General features: G+C 43.3%; 1 protein-coding gene and 1 long non-coding RNA gene across 2 annotated transcripts in view; one reads left to right on the plus strand and one right to left on the minus strand.

Moving 5' to 3' along the window:
* The first annotated feature begins 1378 nt into the window (after window positions 1-1378).
* arfgef3 (ARFGEF family member 3) overlaps window positions 1379-26309 on the plus strand; it is a 46618-nt gene continuing 21687 nt past the window's right edge. The window contains 22 exon segments of the mRNA XM_047602653.1: window positions 1379-2478; window positions 5715-5766; window positions 8505-8557; window positions 8560-8585; window positions 8680-8826; window positions 9128-9196; window positions 12511-12627; window positions 12734-12779; window positions 14483-14567; window positions 15082-15186; window positions 16437-16561; window positions 16712-16959; window positions 17071-17183; window positions 18498-18630; window positions 18743-19326; window positions 19747-20099; window positions 21844-22010; window positions 22138-22303; window positions 23402-23509; window positions 24071-24286; window positions 25102-25212; window positions 25931-26081. Of these exon segments, the coding sequence (XP_047458609.1) occupies window positions 2394-2478; window positions 5715-5766; window positions 8505-8557; window positions 8560-8585; window positions 8680-8826; window positions 9128-9196; window positions 12511-12627; window positions 12734-12779; window positions 14483-14567; window positions 15082-15186; window positions 16437-16561; window positions 16712-16959; window positions 17071-17183; window positions 18498-18630; window positions 18743-19326; window positions 19747-20099; window positions 21844-22010; window positions 22138-22303; window positions 23402-23509; window positions 24071-24286; window positions 25102-25212; window positions 25931-26081 (3260 nt within the window). The 5' untranslated portion in view covers window positions 1379-2393.
* LOC125018632 lies at window positions 1533-2949 on the minus strand. The gene is made up of 2 exons (XR_007113978.1): window positions 2747-2949; window positions 1533-2638 (listed from the first exon to the last, which is right to left on the minus strand). It is a non-coding gene; the product is annotated as an uncharacterized LOC125018632 (long non-coding RNA).

A 26309-nucleotide genomic window follows, 5' to 3' on the forward strand; every position in this document is an offset into this window, starting at 1 on the left:
TTAACGAAGCGCACGTGGCTGTATATTTATGAAGGTCGCGTTCTTGTTTGGAAGTCCTTAGTTATAAAATTTTGATTAATGGAACTGTCTGGCAAGTAATTAGAAAGCACTTACTGCTCGTTAAAAACATTTCAGGAGTAAGGTATGTTAGCCAAGGTAAAATATGTAGCTTTCCAATCATAATACATGTTATGTTAAAAGTAGATAATTCAAGTAATATCTAGTAAAACTTCATAATAAACAATAAATCAAATCAAACCATTAAACTTAATATTAGCTTAATACATAAACATAATCCTCATCAACTACACTGAAATAAGTTCGGCCCATCCAGGTCTAGATTTATAGGGGAGGCAATGATTGACAGGTAGATTGTCCACACTTACGCCACCTTGTGGAGCTAAGGAAATGTGAACTTTGTAGTTTTTGGAAGCAAACTTGTAGTTTCTAACAGTTATTGTGCTACACTGACACACAGCATTGTGTTTAGAAAACAGGCTAATATTATTATTACGTCCTTTATTATGCTAATATTTTAATGGTAATTTTAATACAAATATGTTTAGCATATTAACAAGCAAACCATCTAATACTGATGTTAACAGAGTAGTGCTCAGACAACAACCTTGTTCCGAACACCAGTAAGACCAGGGAGGTCGTTGTGGACTAGGATATGACCTGATCTGGTCTGTAAACCCTGCACATCTGGTGAAGAAGGTCCAACAGAGGCTCTTCTGCCTCAGGAGCTGCACGGCACAGGACAGGAAGGACTTAGCTCGGGTGTTAAGAACTGCACAGGGGATTATGGGAGGTCTGAGTCTGTGCTGACCGGTGCTAAAAGAGAACCAGCAGCAAATTTACAAATGTCATGATGTCAAGCAAACATGCAAATATCAACGATACCTTTATCTGTATGTTTAGCCTGTTAACAAGTTTAACGGGCTAATGCTAACGGTATCTTTATACACATCAGAATGTCTAGTCTTTTAAATAGCAAAAATGCAAATGTTTTAATATTCAACACATTCCACCGTATTTAGCATGAAAATACCATCGTATGTGTTTACTATTAAAATATTAGCATTTTTGCAAACCACTATATATAACAAACTTTCTAATGTTATGATGCTAATCTTAGACATGACAGCATGTTTAGCACACTAATCAGCAAGCATGCTAATCACTGTATTCTAATTGTAAAGTATAAGAATACTAACTCGTAAATACTCTTAAATGACCCTATTATTGTTATTATTATGATTATTATTATTATCATCATCATCATTATTATTATTATGATTATTATTAGTAGTATAAATATAACTTAGCATTTCCTATCTTTATTCATTTATTGATTTGTTTTTCAGGGACAATTTGTAGGTACAATAAGGACATTTGGGATAATGTGTTAGCATGTTAGCATGTTAGCATGCTAGTGACCAGATTCCCTGGTTCATGAGGTTGTGAGTGAGTTTGCGTGTTGAAAATATTCAACAGTTGTGACAGAGCAGAAATTTTAATTTAATTTGACATTAAATGTATCCAGTACATTTATTCATTTTATATATATCGACACCCTGTTACAATAATGGCCCAAATCTTTTTTTTTTTTTCAGGTTTTTCAGAAAATACAAAGGAATTAACCAAATATTGAATATTATTTTGTCAAAAACGTTTCTATTTAAATCCATCGCTTGGTGTCTGAAGGGTGTTTACTGAAGGCGGAGCCTCATCCACCTGTCGCCCGGCAGCGGCAGAGAGTCCGGATCCAGTGACTCCAGGAACCCGGGCCACAGTTTCACGCGTCCCCACAAGGAACGACCGTGTAAATACTGTGTTGCCAGGTTGGAGAGGAATCCGCCTTTTAGACGGAGGTCGCTGTCGTCGCCGCTGCAGCCACAGCGCTGAGGCGTATTCCTGGAGGTGCACAGGAAGCCTGGTGCGAGGGACGGAAGGAACCGGATCTGGTTTGAGGGAAGAACACAAGGAGCAGCTGGAACGGATTTTTGAAAACCAGGAATTAAACGAGCGACGTAGACGAGAGAAGGGGCGTTTATTCGTTTAATTCCCCCACCACTGCACGGATGACAGTGTGTGATGGTCGCTGCTCGGATTATTATTGTGTCAGGTGATCCTCGCTGCTGTGTCTGGAGGCCGTAGCCGCGGGTTTATTCCCAGGGAAAGAGACGCTTCCTCCTTCCAGCTCTCTCGGGGTTGATCGCCGGCCTGTGGTGTGGCTGGGATGAATCATCGTCTTCGTTGGGGGGGTCCAGGGATGCTGTCACTGCCACGGCACCCTTAAAAATACCACAGACAAAACGCGCACGTACACAAACGCAGCCACCCAGCCAGGCACTGACTCCTTAGCGCCCGTCCATTCCCCGGGAGCCAGCATGGAGGAAATCCTGCGAAAGCTGCAGAAAGACGCGTCCGGCCACAAGCACAAAGGCATCCGCGATGCCTGCGTGTTCGCCTGCGGTGAGTGTACCACAGCCGACCCCCTCCACCCCACCTCCCGTCGGGTTCTCTGGTTGTAGGGAAGGGGGGCCAGCAGGGGATGGTGGGGAGGGATGTTCACCTGCTAGAGACTATGGCAAAAACTAAACAGCTGCTCCAATCCACTGACTCCGGCCTGCAGCTGAAACCACGACGCACAAGCAGGAAAGCGTCAAATCTTTAAGACAAATTTAAGAACATTACACATTTCTGTGTTAGTGAAGGTAGTTCGGGTTAGGTCGGATTTTACCGTGTCTCCTGTTCCTGAGCGTCATCACCCAAAACAGGTTAAAATCTGCAGCCTAAAAAAATCCAAATAAACAATAGAATGAATGCTGGATGCGACTCTCTCATAATGTTGTTAGGAACCCGTCGGCACAAACCTTTTTTAGTACATGCTAGTCTCAGTCACCAACAGGTTTTTCAGTCGCTGTGTAAAAATACAGGTGAAGCGTCAGGTCACAGGTCAGATGCTGCTCCATGCATGCACGGAGGTTTTAACATGTATTCATGACCTATGTATACATGTTTAGAGGATACTACAGTGTATGGTTTGCTCCACATTGTTACAGCCATTAGAATAGAGGTGTCAAACATAAGGGCCACGAGCCATAAGCAGCCCACCTGAGCCTCTAATGTGGCCTGAAGCATTGTGAGTGAAAATAACTTGTATTCCTAATTTGTCGATCGTTTTAGAAAGAAGAGTGGACAGAACACAACATGAGACTAAACAGGAGACAGTAATATGCACCTATTTTTTCTTAGGAAATTTCATTTTTAAAAAATATCGAATTTAAAAAATACTTTTTATTCTTTGCACAAAAACAAACAGAAAAGAGTCTGGAGCTGAGTTACTTATCATTCTGTTATGTCCCTGGTCTGGCCGACTTGAGATCAGATTGGACTGTATGTGTAGCTCCCGAACTAAAACACGTTTTAAACCCTTGTATTTGAGGATTTTCTGCCTAAAAACGGGAGAGATTTTATAGTATAATAGTGAGAGAAGCAGAAACATGGCAGCACGGTAGCAGCTGAAAGACTGGAGTTGTTGCTGACTCATTAGTCCTCTCTACAGGTTGTTCAAGCGTGATGTTTCTGGCTCGCAGTGAATCGAAAAGAAGCCTGGAGAAGCTGCACTACGCCGGTTAGAAACTATATGAGAGGGGATATATAAAATGTGTTTTAAGTGTGTGGAAGTAAATCGGTTTCCACTGACGTCAGTAGCAGCACCGTTAGCAGCCACTGACCTTTCGGAGCAGGAAAAGGATGGCTTCAGGTTGTGCTGATGGAGGGAGAATTGTGTAATTGTGCCCACGCATGCACGCTATTAATGCACACACACTGTCCAAGGGCAAGTAGAGGCCTAATTGGGCATGACCACAGTGCACTGCATGGACCCGCGCACACACACACACACACACACACACACACAGATGCAAACTGTGCTCAATCTAAACACATGGATTTTATTTCACTGACCTATAAAATGAAAAAAGTTCAAAAACCCGACATGCATGATGTTAATCAGAGAGCAGTTTATCTGAATGCGAAGGAGGTCAAACACCTTTGACACACACAGATGTAAACAAAGCACACGCTGTGGCAGATTGAAGCTTGAAACACGTCTGCAGCAGGACAGGATTTCAGTTTTTACAGATGTCAGAACAATGTCTCATATTTCGAGTTTCTACCAGGAGAAATGTTGTGTTTCTGAGGCTTAGAGATCCAGTTATTTGATGCCGTCTCAGCACGAGGATGCGCTGTTCACTGTAAATCTGATAAAACAGAGGATTGATGTTTAGCCAGACGAAGAGGAGAAATGTGCCCATCGTTTTGTCTGTGTTAATGCACGTGGCACAGTTTCTTGTAAAACAGGGTCCAGGGTGCTCAGGAAGAGTTTTATGCTTATAACGAGGGTGCTCTTTGGAAAGAGGCATGAAAGAAGCTTGAAAGAAGAGTCCACTCCTGAAAAATACCATCAAACACAAAATATACAAAACAGATATCTCTGTTTTATGTTTGACGAGCCATCTATGGATGAGGGATGGTATTTTCCACCCGTGGACCCACAGCCTGCCCACCAGGTGTGTGTAATTACCTGACCTACTACTTAAGAGGATTCTGTGCTCATACGGTTACACCCTGAAGACGACTGTTTATCCCAGTGTCCGTTTTTAGCACTAATGTTTTAAACCATGTCATCATGAAATAGCCATCTCAATAAAGACTTCTTTTTGTTACAGATAACAGTGACTTTAGGTAACCAAACTGGCATTTAAAGTGTTAAAATCCTTGAAATGATTTTGTATTTTTTGTAGTTACATAAAGTGCTGAAAAAAAGCATAAAAAATATTAATCAGTTAAGTTTTTGTAGCAGTTTTTTGGACGTGGATGTTTTTGTCCTCAGTGACTCAGGAGGATAGTAAATTAAAGAAATGAGTGTCGTATTTTAAGTTTTAGTTTTAGTCAGGAGGTTTAAGAGGAGGTATTTTTTTGGGCACTGATCAGCTGCTGTGATTGTGTGACTGACTCAAAATAAACGGTGGCAATGAAGAAATCTGTCACTGACGTGTCTCGGTGATGGAGCCGTAGTGTAGAGGATGAACAGACAGTTGGCAGACGCTTCACATTAACCTCGGTTCGGTTCGTATTTACAGTGCCATCGAGACGAAGTTCTGATGAACCCTCAACAACACTTTAGGTCCTGAAACCAGGAAGTAATCAAATTTAAAGTGGAGCATCAGCAGCGAGTGAGAGGCACCGGCTTTTACGGCCCTGCTGTGGTTCATGCACCAGAGTTCTGCAAATGAACAACGTGTTCAGTTTGATGTAGCTTCCAGGCTGTGCAAAGAAAACAGCTTTTATTTATATATGATGAGAAGGAGCAGTGCTGCTCCCAGACACAGGCCCGTGACCTCACTCCCTGCTGGTAAATTTAAGTTTTCCTGCGAAATTATAAAAATGTGTTTGCAAGAATTTAGAGTTGAGGGTGTGAGAAAATACCCCTTTGTTTTATAATATAATATCAGCAGCTTCTACTTTAACTCGGTACCTCCTCTGTGCATTCGTTGTTTTCCTTTGTATCAAATATATTTTTGGTTCGAGTCAAGAACGACCTCAGGCTCGTCCTCCTGTCCTGCTCTTTTTTCTTTTGGTGTCATATCTGTCAGGTCTTGGTTATCTCAACGTCTGCTTTTCTCTGTCCCATTAAATTACAGAAACTCTTGAGTCTCTGAATGGATCAGCCAAGATTTCCCCGTCACAGCTTCGGTGAGTTGAACACTTGTCCTTGTTTTTGTGTCCTAGAAACTGAAGATTACAGCTCCACGTTCAGTTCAGCCTTCGCTGTTGGAACCAGATAACTAAATATTGAAATTTAACCGTTTCACTCATCTATTTAACGGCAGGAGAATAATTTGAATGTTAACTTTGCACATTCAAATCAAGTTTCTAATGCAAATATTAAATTTCTGCTCTCTCCGTGTTTCCTTGATTTCAAACACATCACATGCTCCGCTCTGTTTGAACATCACTTCCATTATATTGTCAGGGATTAAGTTAAACTTTATTCATTTTAATGAGTAGTGTTCAGTCTTTAGAAGGAGACAGACTGTGAGATGTGAACTGAACAACAGAAAAAAGAAATGAATGAATCAATCAATCAAAATCAGAACACAATCTGCAATTAAACTTATTTGTCCTTTGAATTTAATAATTACACATACTGTCAAAGCAACACATGCTCAACTTTGACAGTGACAACAGGAGGAAACCAAAACCAAAACCGAAACTCAAAGCTCACGACTCACTGCTGTGCTGCTGCTTCCAGTTTGGATTTTACCTTTTTTATGTACCTAATATTGAGGCCACACCCTTTTATACTAATCATGCATTAGGTGTGCATGTAAAAAATCTTAAAAAAAAAATGCAGGCAACTGTTCACAGTGACTGCAGCAAGAGATTAAAGTCTGATATTTCTTTCCGTGACACCACGTTATTTATCTAATCTAAAAATGAAAATGAACTGGAAACTTTTTAATGTATTAAATGTAAACTTTATAGTGAACGTAGAGCTGCTGCTGCTGCTGCTGCTGCTTGTGGCCGCTGTGATGACGTCTCCATAAACTCTGAGTGCTGCTGCAGCTCATGAATTATTCATCCAGTAACCACAGTTGTTTTATTTGTGATTATTAATTAAAATATTGATAATAATGTCCTGGTAATATAGTGCAGAAGTTCTCGGCCAGTGACAGAAAATTTAAAGCCCCTCCAGCAAAGATGGAAGACAGGCCCCGTGGGACGTCCTTAAAAACAAAGAGAGGATCCTTTAGTTTGGGAAAGTACAAGATTAACTCACTTTTCATTTTGTAAAGCATCTTATTTGGGTCGTTCGGTGCCATTTGAGTTCACGACACAGTGTGGTGCATTTTGGGTAAAAATTGGGGTAATGCTTATTTCTAACAGCTTCTACTATAGAATACAATCATATGTTTGCAGGATTAGTTCAACTTAAAATGATTTCTCTAATTTTAAGATAAGTAGGTTAAACTGCCCTGTCAAATAAATTCTACATTTCTCATTACTCAGTTTGTATTTATTAGTGCATCAGTACATTCAATTGAAACCATATATTGATAGAAATGAGGACGTCCTGTAACTGGGTGAACATTTGGTCTCTCACATTCAAAAAATGGTCAAAGTCATTATTATTAATATCCTGAGCTGAACCAATATAGTTTTCTGATAGTTTAATGAATCCTCCTTCACATGAAATAAAACAAACATGGACAGTTTTACTTTTCTTTTTTTTTTTTGATGAAGTAAACGACGCTGAAATGGCACCAAACAGTAGGAATGAGTCATTTGCTGTAATTTTCTGAGCGTTCGCATTCAGGTCTTTTAGCTTTTAGACTTATTTACTGCAAATGTTGTCGACTGCCGCGCCCGCCCGATGTGAGTGTTCAGAGACGAGCAGTGACTCAGCCAAGCACAAATACTGAGACGGAGACGGAGACGGAGACGGAGACAGAGGACGCTGAGACAGAGGACGCTGAGACAGAGGACGCTGAGGTTTTTTTAAACCACAACGTTTACAGCTCATTGAATGTGACGGCCAAGACTTTTTTTTTTTTTTTGTTTATTTATTGCAGTTGACAGCATATAGGTGTAAAATATATTCTCTGTTAGCTTGTAGCATTGCATCACAGTCTCAGTCACGCTTTGATTTAAATCTCTTTTCTTAATTTTCTTAAATGCAAAAATGGCCAATAACCAGCCACTGATTTTATCCAGTGATCAGTGAAATGAGAAGTCATGTCCCATTTGGATTATTTTTATTTTATTTTATTAAGTCTCATGAAGAAGAGTAGAGGGGGAGGTGAAGTGTGAGGCTTTGTTCAGATCTTGCATTAACCTCGGTGCTGTGCACTCGGATCACAAGTGGCCGTCTAGAATGTGTTGAAGATCTGAACTCTGACCACATGACAACTAATAATGGGCCGGAGACATTAATCTACCTTCTTAACTTAATGCTTTAATGAAGATAACATAGAGATCAATATTCTGCTGTTCACCGAATGATGTTGGGGTTTATTTGCATACAGAGCACGAAACTGAGATCAGATTTCAGGTGTTGTTTGGACGCATGTGGAGACACATTTTAATCGCAGGTTTGACCGCAGGTGCTTAAAGATGGATCGAGCAGGTCGGATGTTTAGAGCTTCTCATATTCTGCTGATGTGTTTTCTGTTCAGTCCTGCAGTTACTGTACAGCTCTACTATCAGATACCACAGGTTTCAACTTTTGTAAGACGTATTCAAAATCCACACTTCCTGCCACTAATCACATACGTGAATCTTTTCTGTAAACTTTGCTTCCAGATGCATGTTTCCTGGTTGTATTTATTCAAACATGCGCCTGTGGCTCATTGTGTCGACTGTATGCTAAATGTTGTTTGAGTTGAAAATGATAAGACAGCTACTTCTTTTTTTTATTTGTGTCCTTCCAGAGAGCGCTGTCTGCTGCCTCTGCAGATGGCTCTGGAGTCCAGAAACACCAAACTGGACAGACTGCTCTCACCGGCATGCAGGTACTGGAAGACACAACCGAACTGTTAAATAAACGATCTTACATTAGCGGCCGCTGCTCTTCCTTTCTTTACGTCTCCTATTTCCTCGTCTCAGAAGCTCCTGTGTGAGGACAGGTTCGTGGGTGGTGTCGGCGTGGAGGTGGAGGTGGAGGTTCTGGAGAAACAGCTGCTCAGCCAGATGTTGGAGGCCGTCCGAGTCACCCCATCCCTGCATGAAGACCTCCAGGTGGAAGTCATGAAGGTAAGAACCGGGGACTCCGGCACCCTGAGGCTCAGTGCACCGAGCCCAAATTAAACTGTGTGGCAGCTGAAAGGTCTACAAGAAGAAACCCTCCCTGCAGACAGTTTCTTTGATAGTTGGGAGTAATTTGTCCTTTTTATGAGGAGCTTCTAACCTCGTGGTACTTTGTTGTTAATTGACAGATCTCTCCAATTTGGGTTTAACACTTTTTTGCTTAGGAGACCTTTACTCTGATCCTTTAATTCTGTCTCCCTCATTCATCCATCACAGAGTGAACTCCTCTCTCCCGTTCTTTGTGCAGGTTCTGCTGTGCATCACCTACTCCCCAAACTTTGACATTAATGGAGACTCCATCCTGCGGATAGCTGAGGTAAGACGGCAGTGTTTGAAAAGGCATCTGCAACATTTAGATCTGGTTGTTTGCGTCTTCCTAATTATTTACCTAAAGGCTGAGTTGAGATTTAATGAGCTCTGGAACGAAAAGAAAAGAAAAGCTGTGTGGAAGCAGCTCATTGACATCCTCTCATTGTTGTTTGTTTGTGAGGCAGTTCTTTCAAGTAAAACAGGGTTTTCTTCATGGTGACAGTATCGATTGGATCCTCTCAGAGTGAGTCAAAGACAGAAGGCCTCACTTGTTTCTTTTTTTTTTTTTTTTTAAGGAATAAGAGCACAATCGGAACGTGGGCTCAGTTTATTTTTAACCCTGAAGCTTTAATCTGTCCCGACGGCCTTGTCTCATGCTGTAATCTCATCCATTATTCAGACAAGTGAAATGAATTTTCCAGAGGGTGCACACACATTTTACTGGAAAACACAAACACAGAACAGGTGGAGCCTTTGAGATGAAGATATTCCAAAACATCCAAACTGCTCAAATATTTCTTGCGGCTACGTAAACTTCACTACCACAGTTCAGAATGTCTTAAAGAAATCTAGTAACCCACAAAATTGAACTTTCAGTTTCATTTCAGTATTTGGAGCATATTGAGGAAAAAGCTCGGTTTGTCATGTCCGATTCTTTCTTTCTCCATTAAACTGGATCACATTAGAATTTCGCCTTTATAACGAACACTGTGGTCAAGCCACGTTCAAACATTTAGATTAGATTAGATTCCGTCGCCGTTGCACATGTTCAAGTACAAGCATCCAACCAGACGTGCCGATATAAATCTCCTGGAGCCATCGCTGTTTATCTCCACGTTTGATTTGATTATTTTTCCTAATTCCTGAGCGTTATCTTTAGGAAAGCAGCAGAGCAGCAGCGGCTCCTGTTTGATGCCCATTAACAGTTCATAAAAACCTGGTCAACGTGCTGCGTTAATGGGCTCTGTGCCGCCAGCCCCGGCCATCTGCTCTGTGTGTGTGCTTCTGTTTGCGTTGGGTCATAACTCAGCGTGGCTGCAAAGGTTGTCAGCAGCACTCTATTATCAGTAACGTCAGCGCAGGTTGTTAATGCAGGGATTGGCAGCACTGAGGGATTTACTCGGTTTCAAACACTGGGACCTGGAGGTTTATACTTCACTTCTAATGTAATTACCAGGTACATGAAAACAGATCTGATGTCTGCAGCTACAGACACGCGAGACTGAAGACACCACATCGTTTGTTCAGACATCTGATATTATAGCCACAAATCAGACATCACTACCTTGAAATATCTCTGAAACTTAAAGTATGGGTCTGGATGTGAAGCCAAGCCGGCAACGTGCTGAATTTTATTTTAAAAGTTCATTATTTTTGACCTATTTTGTGGATAGTTTTTGTCCTTGGAGAAAGACGGAAAGTAATGATGTGATGTAAAGGCTGGGACTGGAGGCCATAGCTATAGATTATGGGGTGCCAGTGTGCCACTTTGACAGGACAGAGACAAATTCTTCCATTCATGTGTAGTAAATGTCAGGTTCTTCACGGCGGTGAGCTGCCTAGCGCCACCTAGAGGAAGAGAAGCTAAAGGTGCAGATATCAGAATCAGATCAGAATCTCTTTAGCGCCACATACATTAAATAAGTTAACTTCAAGAAAGAAGAAAAAAACATATAAACCTGGAAATGTACATGTGATGCACTGACTGGAGAAATTACAGAAATGGCTGTTGCCGTGGATGGTGCTTGCAGAAATGGAAAGCGATATAGTAATTCATCACCATGTGCAAATATTAATAGCAAGTTTTTATCACTGGGTGGAACGATGAGCAGGAAGACTTTCTTGGACATGTTCTCTATGTGTCTGTGTCAGGTTTCTGTCTGAGAAGGTTCTCATTCATCCAGGTCATGATATATAAAAATAAAAATAAAAAACGTTTCAGAAAGGCAACTGGTCTGTTAGAGACATTTATTTTGCCACTCATCCAAGTAGCATCTTCAGTTCTTCCTACTTCAGTAGGAACATAAGTGGGTGTAGCCCATCACAAAACTTGCTTGACTTGTTTTTGCCGCTGTCGGCTCTAAGGATGAACAATAATAGATCATTTCTAGATACATGGAACTTTATTACTTCTGCGTCTTTCTTTATGTAGCTGTTGCTTACATGTTCATCCCAGTCTCATTCTTACTGACAATAAGCGACAGCTATCATACAGCACTGATTAGAAAATCACTTTTAATATTGAATGTAAAATATCTTCATCTGATACTCTGGAGTCTCTCTGTTGGGAGCTGATTCTGCTCCATGGAGATGTGGAGTTGAGTTTGTTAAAAACAAAATGGCTGCAGTTGCATGCAGAGACATTTCTATCTTTCTTATAATTTAATAATAATAATAATAATAATATGACTGAATCAGACATCCCAGTGCCATGCTACCAGACTCATATTCTGATAAGAAGTGATCTGAGGCGTCTAATGCCACTTACAATCAACATCAATACAGATGTGCATCCACACTTTATTACAACTACAATTAATATGTTCTTTGCTTTACATCCCTCCTCTCATACCTGCTGCTGGAAGATTTTAACGCTCCCAACTTCACCTCCTTTTACCGTCGTCCTGACACGTAAAGATAATAACATGTCCAGTTGTGTCCATAATTAAAATCCAAACGGGGTCTCATATTCTGATAAGAGCTGGTACCTGGAGCTACTGACTCTTTGGCATCTTTTAGTCTGGAACCAGGCGCTAATTATAATTATCACTTTAAGCATCTTAGAACAGATTTAATAACTAACACTGCAGGAAGAATTCAAGTCGTGGCACAACCACGACCATGTGTGTTCAGATGTGTGTATTTTCCAGATACAGCGTGGCAGTGTGTCTGTGTGTGTGTGTGTGTGTGTGTGTGTGTGTGTGTGTGTGTGTGTGTGTGTGTGTGTGTGTGTGTGTGTGTGTGTGTGTGTGTGTGTGTGTGTGTGCGCTCAGATTCTGACTACCTGCTGTCTAGCCCTCCACAGTATTCACTCTTTGACCTTCTAATCTGCCTGAAATATGTTTGACACACACTGACAATGCATCCGCCCCCCCCACGCCGCTCCTTAGTCTAGTTACCGTAGCAACCCATGACGCCATGGAAACCTCCCATCGGTCTCCCGGACAGTTTCAGTGTTCTGGGAGAGCGATTGGTGCGCCTCTGTGATGCCTTCTTGGGACTTGTGCGTCACCGCTCTCCTGTTTCTGTGACTCCCACATCGGAAAGATCATGACAGATGTTATTGTGTGTCTGTGTGCGTGTGTGTGCGCGTGTGTGTAGGTGTGCATCGGGACCTACGTGTCCAGCTGTCACCAGCGCAGCATCAACACGGCAGTCAGAGCCACGCTGAGCCAGATACTGGGAGATCTGACCTTGCAGCTACGACACAGACAGGAGGTCACACAGACACGCACACATGTACACATCACATTATACTTGTAACACAGCGCGGCCCAGGAGGAAATAATGAATATGTTTCTGTCTGATGTGTGCTCCTCTCCAGGGTGCGGACGGAGACGAGGTGACTGCTCCGCCGCTGCAGAGGAGAGGTACATCATATCCAATTTTAGTCTCCTTTATCTTAGCTAGAAGGAAAAATATGCACATTTGAGTCGCTTTAGACTAAAAGTCTCCTGATGATCTGGATGTCCAGCACTGACGTGACAAGGTGTGGATTTATGCAGTGACAGAGTTGTTGCAGTAAACTCTAAATATGTCCGGATCAGGTTTTTTTTCCCCTCTGATCCAATATCAGTCTTTTAATATTTGTCAAGTTCTGTCTGATTTTTGTCACCACAGCTCGGCCCAAACTTGAAAAACTGCTTAATCGGCTTTGAAGAAAGGACGACTCAGTTCTTCTTATTCTTTGCTTTCATTGTCTTCTGGTTGCTTGAATGATAGAACAGGTTGATAACCTGATAAAATAAACAGGAAAAAATTCTGTTCTTCACATTTTGACATTTACTTTCATGAAAATCTATTAATTCATTTCAAAGTCATTACGATTAACTCAGAATCTCGGTCATGCATTCATATTTATACTCAAACACCATTTTTTTTCCCTCTAAATTAACTTTAAAGTTTGAAATAAAGATCAAACTCAAACTTACTCAGCCCATAATTCACTTCTTTGCAGAAAGAAACTTAACACAATCACATTCAGTCCTTTGCCTCCGACCAGGAACTAACTTGTCTTTTCCTTTTTTTTCCGGGAGCAAGTGAGAGAGCAAACATTTCATGACATGCTTCCTTTCCACTAGGTGTGCCAGTTAATATAGTCCCTCTAGAAACAATAAATGTTTCTTTAAGTCTAAGTTAATGTAGTGTGGAGAGGGGAGCTCTACTGCAGAAATGTTCTGTTCCTCCAACGATGCCATAAACTCCCTGACCCTCTGGAATAGTTTTCTTTCAAACGCTGCTTCAGTGTTTGTTGTTTGAGTGCAGCTTTTTCCTGAGTGGACTCTGCATCTTCCTGTTTTTATTTTTTATTTTCTGGAAGCTTTGACACTAGACAGCCGCCATTAAAACAGAAGGCGAAGTTGTGACGCTACAGGGACGTAGTTTAGGTTTATGGCAGACCTAAAATAAATAACTAGGCTTGGTTGAATCACAGTACGATCCAGCCCTGATACTGGTCAAGACGTCCCTGGTGGAGTCTCAGTTTTCATTTGCTTTCAGTTGAGACCAGGAAAGGTTAGGGTAGACTCATGGAGACTGAAGCAGGACCGCTGGGCTCTGACATGGCCACCATCCAGACCATAATCCCTCTTGACTTAGAGGACAAAACAGCTTTTCCTTTAACTCCACCTGCAGAGAAGAGGCCGTAATTTCTTTTTTATTCCTCACTGATGGTGTGACTCTGCAGATTTCATCTATCCAGTGTGTGTTTATCTTCTTCTGTGAACTGAACATTAAAGCTTTATGCCGTCTCTAGTGGCTGTGCACTTTCAGTCATGTTTAGTGTGCACCACGGACTCTTTTATGTCGTGTCATAAAGCCAATGTAATGACCGATCTGCAGGTAGTAAGGAACCCGTTCACACGGAGAGACTGGCGATGCTGTATATCTTCATGATACTATAAACACTGACACACACATGAACCGTTCACAAAGACTCAAGAGCCAAGCACGGTCACAATCATTTCTTCTATTTATTACAGAGAAGGAAATAATGAGTTCTTTATCACGTTTTGTGCTCGTAGACAAAAGATAAAGTAGACGCTGTGAATTAACCTTGTTACTGTGTTTGCAGATATCTCTCCTACCAGCCAGGCGCTGTGTGAAGACGTGGTGACGGTTCTGACAGTTTTCTGTGAAAAGCTGGAGTCAGTAGACAGGTAAACTGTGCAGACGGCCATAATGATGCTTAGACAGATAATTCAGACGGTCAGAAGCATTAATAGGCTTTTAATTCGCAGCAGCAACTAATCAGAGGTCAGTCTGAGTAAGGAGTGCGCAGGAAGAGACTTGATAGCTAACTCCGACTGTCTTCATATTTCCTTCACAGCCTCTGTGAGTCCTGAGCAGTTTGGGTTGCTGCCTCTTTAAGAAAGTAAAATTGACATATAAGAAGATTTAAGTTTAGCTTTTGCGTGTTAAATTATGTGCAGTTCAGTTTCGGTTTAGCTGAACTTGTTCTGCTGCCTTACGTTGGTAAATGAAGGAAGTGAAAAAGTGCCAAATAGCCTCAGGAAAGCAGCTCAGCAGAACAGGGAGCACCGGCTTCGAGCCGCCTCTCAGATCATTATTACGTATTAATGTTATAATAAAGGATCCCAGTCCCACTGAACGCTGGCGTGTGGGACAAATGTGCCAAAGCAGCGTAACTGACTGTGGGTTTCCACCCCCCAGTGATAACCAGCTCCTGCAGCTGCTCTACCTGGAGTGCATCCTGTCCATGCTGAGCAGCTGCCCTCCCACGATGCACCTGTCCAGAAGTTTCACTGACCTCGTTTGGTAAGATTATTTTAATGAGTCTGTGACCCTTTAAAGTAGCCCCACACAAAAAATACATAATAATTAATTAGCTGTGAACAGGGATGTAAGTAGGACAATGTAAGACAAGACTTAATTTTGTAGATCTTTGGTCGTTACAGTAGCAGGGCGAGCTAGTACCAAAATACTAAGGGCTGCATGGACTTAGTTAATATCATGAATAATGACAACTCCAATAGGGACGTTTCTTTTTAGTGATAAGCAGGGGTACTTACTTATTATTTATTATTATATTAAAATTATATTTTTTCTTTTGAGGCCCCTGTCCTTGGAATTGTCCTAACTTTTCCACCCATAACGCGCCAGTGGTGATAAGTAATAAGGTTGATGAGTAATAAAATACCTGCGACAATATGTATTGCATGTGAGAAAAGACCACAGAATGAAATGATAAATATGTAAATTACGTAAATTTGAGATACAGAGATTTATTGTCCACAGGATGTTTGTGGTTCTTCAGATATGGAGGAAACTCAGCAGCAGAGCTAAGAGATGCCGATATTGACCTCCTGAGACCCTGTGTCCTCATATGGGGACGTTAAGTTTTAGGTTTTATCGCATCTTATTCAGCTTAATTTAAATCCATTGTCCTCATTAGTGGACACTTTAGTCTGCCATCTAGTGGTAGCAAAACCTTACTTATTTATGCTTATTAACCTTTCTAGTTTGATATAATGCACAAAATTAAAAAAATAGCATTTCTTTTGCTAATTAGCAAGTACTCGTTTGAGGACGCTGGGACTTAATTGTTTGCAATTCAGACATGTTCAGGTATTAAATTAAAAGTTTTATTTTCTGTCAAACACTGGTGACAACTTTAAATATAAATAATGAAGTAATCCCAGAGTCCACATATGAGGACATTGTTTTTTTCAAAAACTACTACTTCCTGCTAAAAGATGATGTTAGGTTTTTATACGTCTTAAGTCCTACTGATCCCAGATACCTTAAAGAAATTAAAAATGCAGACCAAATAAAAGCTCTGGTCTCAGGAGGTTAAAGAGTCCGACTCCTTTTTCCTCTGTGGGTACATCGGTCTCTGGCTGAAGGAGCAACAGTCTCGTACAGAGGGTCAACATCTATCTCCTCTGACTTCAACTTATTCCAGATAACCGCTGAGGAGGGAGCTGTCCTTCTTTGTCAGTCCCTCGCTGGAAATGAATAGATTTATTTTAATGTGTTGTAATTCAGAAAATGAATCCCTCTCCCAGGAAGCAGCTGTGTCCATCCCTGGTGGCGATCATGGGAAACCCTGTCAACGATAAAACCATCACTTCCCACCACGGCTTCATCGGGGCTTCGGACCGAGATCGGCTCTCGGAGAGACTCGGCCTCGGTAACTGGATCTGCTGACCATTCACACAAGAAAGAAACTCATTTGATGGTTAAAGTTTGTGTTTAATAATCATTAGCTCCATCTGTAAGGACATGTTTCTGACTCTAAATGTGAGGAGAAGGCTTTCAGCTCTTAGTTTTCCTCCTCCAGGACTCGGCCAGGAGGTGGACGGCTCCAGCGGAGGTGTATCCGACCAGGGCAGAGGCTCGGGCTGCTCCTCCAGCGCCCCCGCCAGGATTGCGCCGGTCGTGCGGACGGTGTGTTACATCGCAGCAGAGCTGGTTCGCCTGGTTAGCTGCGTGGAGTCGATGAAACCTGTGCTCCAGTCGCTCTACCACAGGATCCTGCTGTACCCGCCTCCCCAGCACCGCACCGAGGCCATCCGCATCATGAAGGAGGTAGAGGGAGGACTCATTGATGCAGCGGAACGTGACTTCAGGCCTTTATGGACATTTCTAGACTTCACATAGATGTTCTAATGTATTTGTCTGTGTCTGTGTTTGTTCTAGATTCTGGGGAGTCCTCAGCGGCTTATTGACCTGGCCGGTCCCTGTGTGGTTGAACCTGAAACCAGAAAACGCTCGTTCTCAAAGAGGAAGTCCCACCTGGACCTGCTAAAACTGTTAGTGACCTCTCCACCCCAGACCCCCACCCGCCTGTCTTTGTTCTCTAGCTGAGTTGTTTTAGAAAAGGTTTAAACGTTTCTGGAGTGCACACATTTGTAAGACGTAACCTGGAAGCCAGACTAACTTCCTCACTGACAAATCTTTAGTGGTGTCTTGTTGGTCTGGAGTTTCTTTGTCGGGAACTGATCATGTTCCTGCAAAATGACACAAAAGAGTAACAGCCATGTAGTCATACACGTTACCTGAGTGCTGTGGAGTGAGCAGGAATGCTTTAATTGGTCGATTCAAATGTTACCAGACTCTTATTCTGATAAAAACTGAGTCTGGTTAGTTAATAGATAAGCTGAGAAATAGTCTTTATAGTCATGTCCTGTTAAGTATAAATGCAATTAAATCATGGCATTTGATTCTAAATGATAGCATTTGTGATCAATTGAAAACAAAAATTATATATACATATATCGATGTATAAAAAACTAATTCAGACAGTTCAAAATTCAAAATACATGCTGCCAAAACTATTTACAATGGGCTTACAAGAAAATAGTATCTGTCCAAAATGTGGCAATACTGATGCAACTTCGTTACGCCTACTCTGGGATTTCCATAAAATAAGAGAAATTTGGTTTGGTATAAACCAGGCTATGGACCATATTAATAAAACTATTCCACTGACACCAGAGTCATGTATATTAAGAGATTTACATCATTTTAATAAAGTCTCAGCCCAGGATAAAAAGGGCTTCCTCTCGTTGTGCATGATCACATAGAAATAATAATGATGATGCATTGGTTTTATATTGCACTGTTTCCATTTTACCACAGTCGATTATTGATCCACTCACACAGTCACACCCTGGTGGCTGTAAACCACCTCAGTAGTTACAGCTGCCCTGGGGCGGACTGACGGAAAAGGTGCTGGCCTATCATCACTCACTCGCAATCACACACCAGCGAGCAAACACCTAATTATGAACAGCTGGATCTGTTCAAAAGCTCCATCAGAGAAGGGTCACTGAGGCAAAGGATATTATTTATTTAGAAAAAGTGGCCTTTAGGTCGGAAAATAATGAGGAGGATTATTTTGAAATTTGGACTTCATTAGAATGATGTATATTAGATATATGTTGTACCTTTTTTCTTTTCTTGATATTCCTTTGGATGTTCTGAGATGTTGGTGCGTGGGTGGGGATGGGGTTCCTTGTTTTATTTGGTTGAATATATGTTTGCGTGTGTTTATAAGTGTATGTGCGTATATGAAAATAAAAGTCTAGGTTTAACATAGTGTTTGTTTCTCCTTCGTGTTGCAGAGTGATGGACGGGATGACAGAGGCTTGCATGAAGGGAGGCATCGAGGCGTGTTACTCGTCCGTCTCCTGTGCCTGTGCTCTTCTCGGTGCCCTGGATGAACTGTCCCAGGGCCGAGGCATCCAGCCGGAGCAGGTGAGCAGCGAGAAACACAAACCAAGGCTCCTAAATAACAGGAGTTTATGGAGCACAGGAGAACACGGTGAGTTCTAGGGCGGTTTTGTAACGTAGCAGCTGCGTTTCACAGGCTCAGCTCCTCCTCAGACGACTGGATGATCTGAAAGACGGAACGGAGTCGACGCGTGAGTCCATGGAGATCAACGAGGCCGACTTCAGGTGGCAGAGACACATCCTGTCCTCGGAGCAGCCTCAGTGGGACCCCGCCTCTTCCTCCTCCAACATGGCCACCGCCGGGGCCACCGACCGCAGCCCCGACATCAGCATCAGCATCACCACCGAAACGGGGCAAACCACCCTGGACCTGGAGGCGGGGGATCTCGGCCTGGGTATGAGCCACACCACTCCAGAGGAGTGCGCGGAGGACGGACGCCTCCCCTCGCCCTCATCCTGCGTGGGTCAGGAGGGGAGCAAACACGAGCCGGTCCTCAGGCCGGATCAGGGACGCCAGAGAGAGGAGGGAGGAGGAGCCACGAAGGAGATGGAGGGAAAAGGAGAGAAAGACAGGGGGTGTGATTTAGGTGTGGTTCCTCCAGATGTGGTGCAGAGGAGTCACGGCCTCGTCTACCCCGACATCACGAACTTCCTGTCGGTGGAGTCCAGGGCCAGGTCGCACCACGGAGGAGGGTCCAGATACAGTGAGAGCAACTTCAGGTACAGGTGTTTACGGACTTCAGTCATTTCTACCTTTGGTGACATTATAGCATGTATGTGCACAGCAGAGACATTCACAGAACTGTGTAAAGATCAGCCACAACATTATGACCACTGACAAAAAAAACATTTTAGGTACAAATCAAGAAAACAGGAAGAACAGCACAGGGTGTCAACCTGGCCTCCAAATTCACTAGGTCCCAAACTGATCAAGTATCTGTGGGATGATCCTCAGAGGCCCCTCCCCTCAAAGACCCCCCCACTAACAACATTCAGCACCCTCAGACGACCCATGTCCATCCCCTGATGAGTCACCATAAGGGAGACGTACACAGTATTAGGAAGGTGGTCATAATGTTATGCCTGTCAGTGCAGTCTTATCAGTGTATGTGAGTCCGCCTGTTGTTGTTGTTGAACCAGTATGGACGAACAGGACTTGTCGCGGACGGAGTTCGACTCGTGCGACCAGTACTCCATGGCGGCCGAGAAGGACTCGGGTCGCTCCGACGTGTCCGACATCGGCTCCGACAACGTCTCTCTGGCCGAGGAGGAGCAGCAGACCCCCCGAGACTGCCCGGGCCACCGCTCCCTGCGCACCGCCGCCCTGTCCCTCAAGCTGCTGCGCAACCAGGAGGCCGACCAGCAGAGCGCCCGGCTCTTCGTCCAGTCCCTGGCCGCGCTGCTGCCCCGCCTGCTGGGGCTGGCCACGGCCACCGAGGTGGACCTGTCTCTGCAGAACTTCACCTCCACCTTTTGCTCTGGACTGCAGGCTGGTGAGAGAGGGAGGTAGGGAGGGAGGGAGGGTGCATGTTTGAAGAGTGGGAAGAGAATATATATCTCTGTGTTTGCGTATATTTGTGCACGCTAAGCAAACAAAGTGTATTTGCCGAGAGAGGAGTGATCTGCGCAGTGTTATACCTGAACAAATACAGGACAGGGTGGGGATACACAATCGGAACCAGATGACTTTGCGCGCAACAAGAGAGAAAGAGATGAAGTCACCTCCTCTGTATCTTTATGCTGCCTTCCTTTGCTCAGTAGCACTATGGAAGCCTTTAAGGAGTGTTAGAGGTACGGATGTGCTCCCTCGCTGCATGGTAAATAAGTAAGAATATCTTTTAATTGACATCTGGACGACCTGAAGAGACGTCCGGTGGAACACAGTGGTGTTATGGTTAGCACTTAGGGCCCGGCGGTATCATTGTTTTATTCTTACTCATGCACACTCAGGCGTTCACAACATTTTCTACAGGTCGAGAGAGGAATTAATGCAGTAGATTGACTAAGGATGGATCTAATATTGTAGAATAATCCCGCACTAGTAGTAGTAAAAGAAGATGGCATGGACCTGTGGTAGCACTGCCTGCTGATGTGGAAATCTGGGGACATTTACAGCTCGGAGATAAAAAAAAAAATAAAGAATTTTATTTTGACATTTATTCATTTATATAAATTTAATAGCAGCATGACCAGCTACCATAATAACTGTAGTCTACGCGCAACATTTCTCTAAAACTCTAAAAAAAACAAACAAACAACCAACATGGGACCTTTTCTTTGGAACAAGTCTTCTTGTTCTGCTGCTTTTTTTTGGACCTTTCCACCTTCACCACAGTGACACAGTGTGTGTTTAGAAACGGTTTCTCACGGTGCAACGTTCTGAACGCTGTGTAATCAAATATACCAGTATGAAGTTATATTATAACCGAGTGAGAGCTGGAATAGGCTCCAGTCCTCCGTGACCCTCCAGAGTACGAGCAGATACAGGAAATGAATAAATTAATCAACTATTTCCACTTGCACTATGTTGTAGTTGCAGTTTTACCACAGGTCCAATAACAGTTCCAGTCTTTTTAAATCTCAAATACAGAGTATTATTCCCGAGTTCGAGGCTTTCTATTATTTCTTTATGGTTCTTTTCCTCCCGACAGCTCCTTTGGCTCCTTAAATAATCACCTAAAGAACCTGACCCCTGGTATTTAGCTCAATTATCCGCATGTATACGCTACAGTGATTCTTGGTCCATTGCTCAGAAGCAGCAGCCTTTTAATGAAACGTTTGGCCCCGGAGGCACAGCTCTCGGTCCGTCGGTGAAAACAGCGAGCCTGTCGGGACCTCCCCACGTCAGCAGAGCAGAATTACGACTCAAATTAAACTCCACGGTTAAATGACTTAATGAATTTGGTCAGGACGTTAAAATCCCCAGAGTGAGTTTTTGATTAAAACACTTGAGTCTCCATCAGCTCACAGATTCCATCTCCCCGCCTCCTCTCACCTTTCCACTCTTTTCCTACTTTCATCCTCTTTATCTAACTTTTACCTTTTTTACCTGCGTTTTCCATCTTCCTCTCTTCTTTCAGCCTCCTCTTCTCTCCTTCCTTCCCACTCATTGATGCTCCCATCTCTCCCTCTTCCTTTCTTTCTTTTGCGGATCAGAAGCACCAACTTTTAGACTTGAATATTTATTGTTCCTTGATCCTTCTGTGTCGGTTAAAGCCAAATCTTGCGTCTCTCCAGGTGGGATTCACTCTCCAGGTTTCGAAGCAGGCGACAGTCTGAGCTGCCAGTATCTGATGAACGCTGACGGCCTCTACCTGGTGTCCTACTACGCTCTCCTGCTCAATCTCAAACTCTGCTGCTGCGACTACTACAGACGGAGAGCGCTCACTCCCGTCCTCAGCCTGGTGAGCAGAGCTCCACTTCTTATTTCTAGACAAACCTGAGATGGAAGAAACTTGCGCTGATCTGAACTCTTCTAGTTATATTGTATGTACTAGATTTTTATCATATGTGTTTTTTCTGTCTGTGCAGAAGGAGTTCGGGCGTCTGATCCAGAGCAGCGGGGTCCTCGTGGTCCTGTCTCAGGCCTGGATCGAGGAGCTTTATCACCAGGTGTTGGAGCGCAACCTGCTGGCCGAGGCCGGGTACTGGGGCTCCACGGAGGACCAAAAGCTGCCGCTCATCACCATGCTGACAGGTGCATGCACATTCACTCCTCAACATTCGTCCTGTGAAACATGATCACGACCGTCCAGGTTCAAGTCCAGGTCTGGTGGAAGTGGTCTGGGACACATGTGACCTCATGTGAATACATAATGAGTCCCGGTCCCATCAAAGACCACCTGAAGACCAGGTGGTAGAAACGGACCTGAATAAGGGACGTCTAAAAGATTCTGGACCTGGAGCTGAGAAACAAACTAAACAAGAATCAACACTGAGTCTTTGTCTCTAAAATAAATTAGAACTTTCCAGCTTGTAGAGAGGTTATAGTGATATTTGAGAGTTTTTTTTTTTTTTTGAAATGTAGGTATTTCCATTACCAGTTTTGCACATTTCTGAGGGGAATGGAACGGAGCTAAAGCAGCCTGGACGTTGAGACCCGCCCACCCAACTCTCTGCTACCTGTTAGCTCACGCTACCACCTGTCACTCAAAGCGGCAACACCCTTAATTACGCAGAATTTTAAACCTTAATAAAATCTAAACAAATGAGTTTAAAAATTTCACCCACTATACAGTTGTCAGTTAAAAAAATAAACTATTGAGACCAAAATATTTTTTCATACCAGGCTGTAAACATGTTTAATAATGCTGTAAAGTTGGGCTTTTTCACATGGGGGTCTATGGGGATTTAGTCCTTTTTGGAGCCTCTAGTGGCCACTCGATGAACTGCCATTGCTCAGACCTGGATGTTACCGCTTTTTATTTACACACAAACTGAGATCAGATCTCAAGTGCTGGCTGGGGATGAATTAATGGATGACGCATTTTAATTAATTAACACCAGATGTGAACACAGGAACTTTATGGATTACCCGGGTTGGACGTTAATGTGAGGTCTACACACAAACAAGGAATTTCTTCTCTGCATGTAACCCATGCATGTGAGCGCACTGGGGACGGTGGCTAGTCTATTATTACATACTTCAGTTAATCCTTGTGCATCAAATTCACATTTATACCAAACTAGTTCAAGCTCTGATCTGCAAAATAAATTCTCAGTTGGACACAGACGTCATCTGTAATTATCACAGTCACCATCCCTTCTCATCTCCTCTCCTCTATGTTCCCCTCAGATATCGACGGGCTGGGCAGCAGTGCGATCGGAGGTCAGCTGATCAGGAGGGCGTCGAGCCAGTCGCCGCTCAGCTGTGACAAGGCTCGCAGTGACACAGTGATGGCAGGTCAGTAGCTTCCTGTTACTCACGGACTCATTCACTCCGTGTTCTGATGGGTCTTTTGCACATTTCCCCCCTGAAGACTTATTATGAGAAAATAAACCTCTTAATCACGTTTAGCATTTTTCAGTTTGGAGTTCACTTCCCCTGAAGCTGCTGTGTTAATCAGTTAATCAGTAAAACCGGCCTGGAGTCTGGCAACTCTCCATCTGAATTTAAATGAGTTTCAACACATGTAGGGAAAGAAATATCCTTGCACACAGTTATAAAAAACATTCTGCCCAACCGACTTCTTCAACCCTCGATGGGAAGTGAAATGTGATTACTGTTGTGAGACCTAAAAATGTGTCTGGGTTGTGTCCATCTAATGTAGACATGATTGTAGTTTTTCACAAACTGAACGTGTCGCGGTGCACTTGAAAATGAGTCTGGCACACCCCCTCTGCAGCTCCCCTGGAGGACTAAGGCTTAACCAGAGTTGCCATGGTTACTCATTCCAAGACAACCCCTCCATGAAATTTCTGTCCATTTTGTATAAAAACTTTTTTTTTTTTCTTTTTTTTCCAGGAGCTGTGTTTTCCCGCTTCATCCTCACGGGCGTATGGAAGAACCTGATCGACGTGTTGTCCACGCCGCTGACGGGTCGCATGGCGGGCAGCTCCAAGGGCCTGGCCTTCATCCTGGGAGCGGAGGGGGTCAAGGAGCAGAGCCAGAGGGAGAGAGACACCATCTGCCTGAGCCTGGACGGCCTACGCAAAGCCGCGGCGCTCAGCTGCGCCCTGGGTGGGTGAAATATGTCTCACGCGTGTGTGTCAACAAGAAAGGACGAGGGCACGACGCTCGTCCCTGATGGGGATCTTTTCTTTTACCGGGGTCAAAGGTCAGGATGACAATTATGTGCAACGTCTGTTCTTAACAGCAGATAGATACATGCACAATGTTCAACAACAACAAACAATATTTATTTCATTTTTAAGTCAAAGGACTTTTGCGTTTCATTGCTGCGGTTTTCTCTTCATTATCCTGTCAGAGCAGCTGATTTTCTTCCTCGGCCTAATCCCGTCTCAGATTCATTAAGTTTGTGGCTTTCATCCTGTCGGCTGCTCAGTAACATCCTGAACCCGCCGGATACCACAGCTCCTCTGAAGACTAGTGCACATTTCACGGAGGGTGTCAGGGTTTTATCATGAACTCTTTTCAGACGTGTGACTGCATCGGATATTACAGCAGCTACTGGCGCAGTCCTGACTGAGGACTGATGAATATGAATGACCACATGTCAGCTCTGAAGGGAGGACAGTTTGTGTGCACTTAGTGTCCAGAAGTCACAGAGGAATCAAAAACCACGACAGACCTTGAGTTTATTTAGAGCTTTTTAACCTGAAAGGGTTTTGCAGTCACACAGTCACACACCAGCACCAAACCCTGGCAGCGGCGTGAGGTTCAAAGATGCTGACGTATACGGTCCATGCGCCAGAGATGAAACTAACCTGCCGGTTTGTGGACAACCAGCGTGCACAGAGGATGTTGTTGGGATGGAATAATGAATGAAACTCTGTGGCGTGTCTTTACACCGTGTGAATGTGTTTGTGTGTCAGGTGTGGCTGCCAACTGTGCCTCCGCCCTGGCCCAGATGGCTGCAGCCTCCTGTGTGCAGGAAGAGAAGGAGGAGAAGGATGTAGGAGAAACTGGAGATGCCATAACACAAGGTACACTTCTTCTTTTTACTTAGTTTTTACACTTAGTATAAGTATGAATATCACAAAGCGAGACATAAAGGGGGAAATAACAGTGAGCAGAAGCAAAGGTTTACATTTTATGTCATCTGCCTCCACATCTTCAACAAAACTTAAGAAAGATGGCCAAGTATTACAAAATATCCTCGTATATCCCCTGATTTTCTCCAACTTCCCAAACCCAGTGACTGTATGTCCATTTCAATAGTATTAGTCTCCTAGCTAGCAGAGAGCAGAAAGCCAACACAGTTCTTTCCCACGTCTCAAGACAAGAGCCCATCTGGGCTGCATTGAAAAGTGCAATAAAAGGAGATGGTGAAAGCCCTTTCCCAAAATTCATAGTACTTTTTTATCAATGCAAATTCATCACAAAGGGTCTAACTGTATATAACCAGGAGAAGGAGAATGTTCTGATCTGGAGTTTTGCTAACATGAAGAAGTGGGTCTGTGCTGACACCTAGTGGCAACTGTGGATAACATTCTATTTATTTGTGTGCAGCTCAGTCATAAATGTTTGATTGCACAGTATTTTTTTTTATTTATTTTTTTATCATTTTATCTTCCTCAGCCAGGTCAGACGCACAAAAGGTGGAAATTGAGACTGAAAAATCTGAATCTGGTTTTGTTCAGATAAATATAAAACCATCCTGACTGTGACCTGTGAATGAATATTTTGTGTGTGTGTTTGCAGTGAAGCAGCGCGTTGAGCAGCGTCTGGAGCAGATCAGTCGTCCTCAGGGAGTCCGTCTCCACACGGCTCACGTTCTGTGCATGGACGCCATCCTGAACGTGGGACTGGAGATGGGAAGCCACAACCACGACTGCTGGCCGCACGTCTTCAGGTACAAACACAAACACCACACCGCAAAATACGGCAGCACATTTAGAGCAGATCTGGGCATTAATGGAAGTCAGTGGACAATTTCAAACCTTGAACTAGAAATACAAGCCACTATAAAGAAGTCCAGGTTTGTATTGTCTCTTTCATCCTTGTCTTTCTGTCATTTTTGTGTTTTTAATGCATGAATAGTTATTTCATCACATGCACAACTGTGGAAAATGTCACACAA

The sequence above is a fragment of the Mugil cephalus genome, chromosome 13, assembly GCF_022458985.1.
Source record: "Mugil cephalus isolate CIBA_MC_2020 chromosome 13, CIBA_Mcephalus_1.1, whole genome shotgun sequence".
NCBI classification, from domain to species: domain Eukaryota; kingdom Metazoa; phylum Chordata; class Actinopteri; order Mugiliformes; family Mugilidae; genus Mugil; species Mugil cephalus.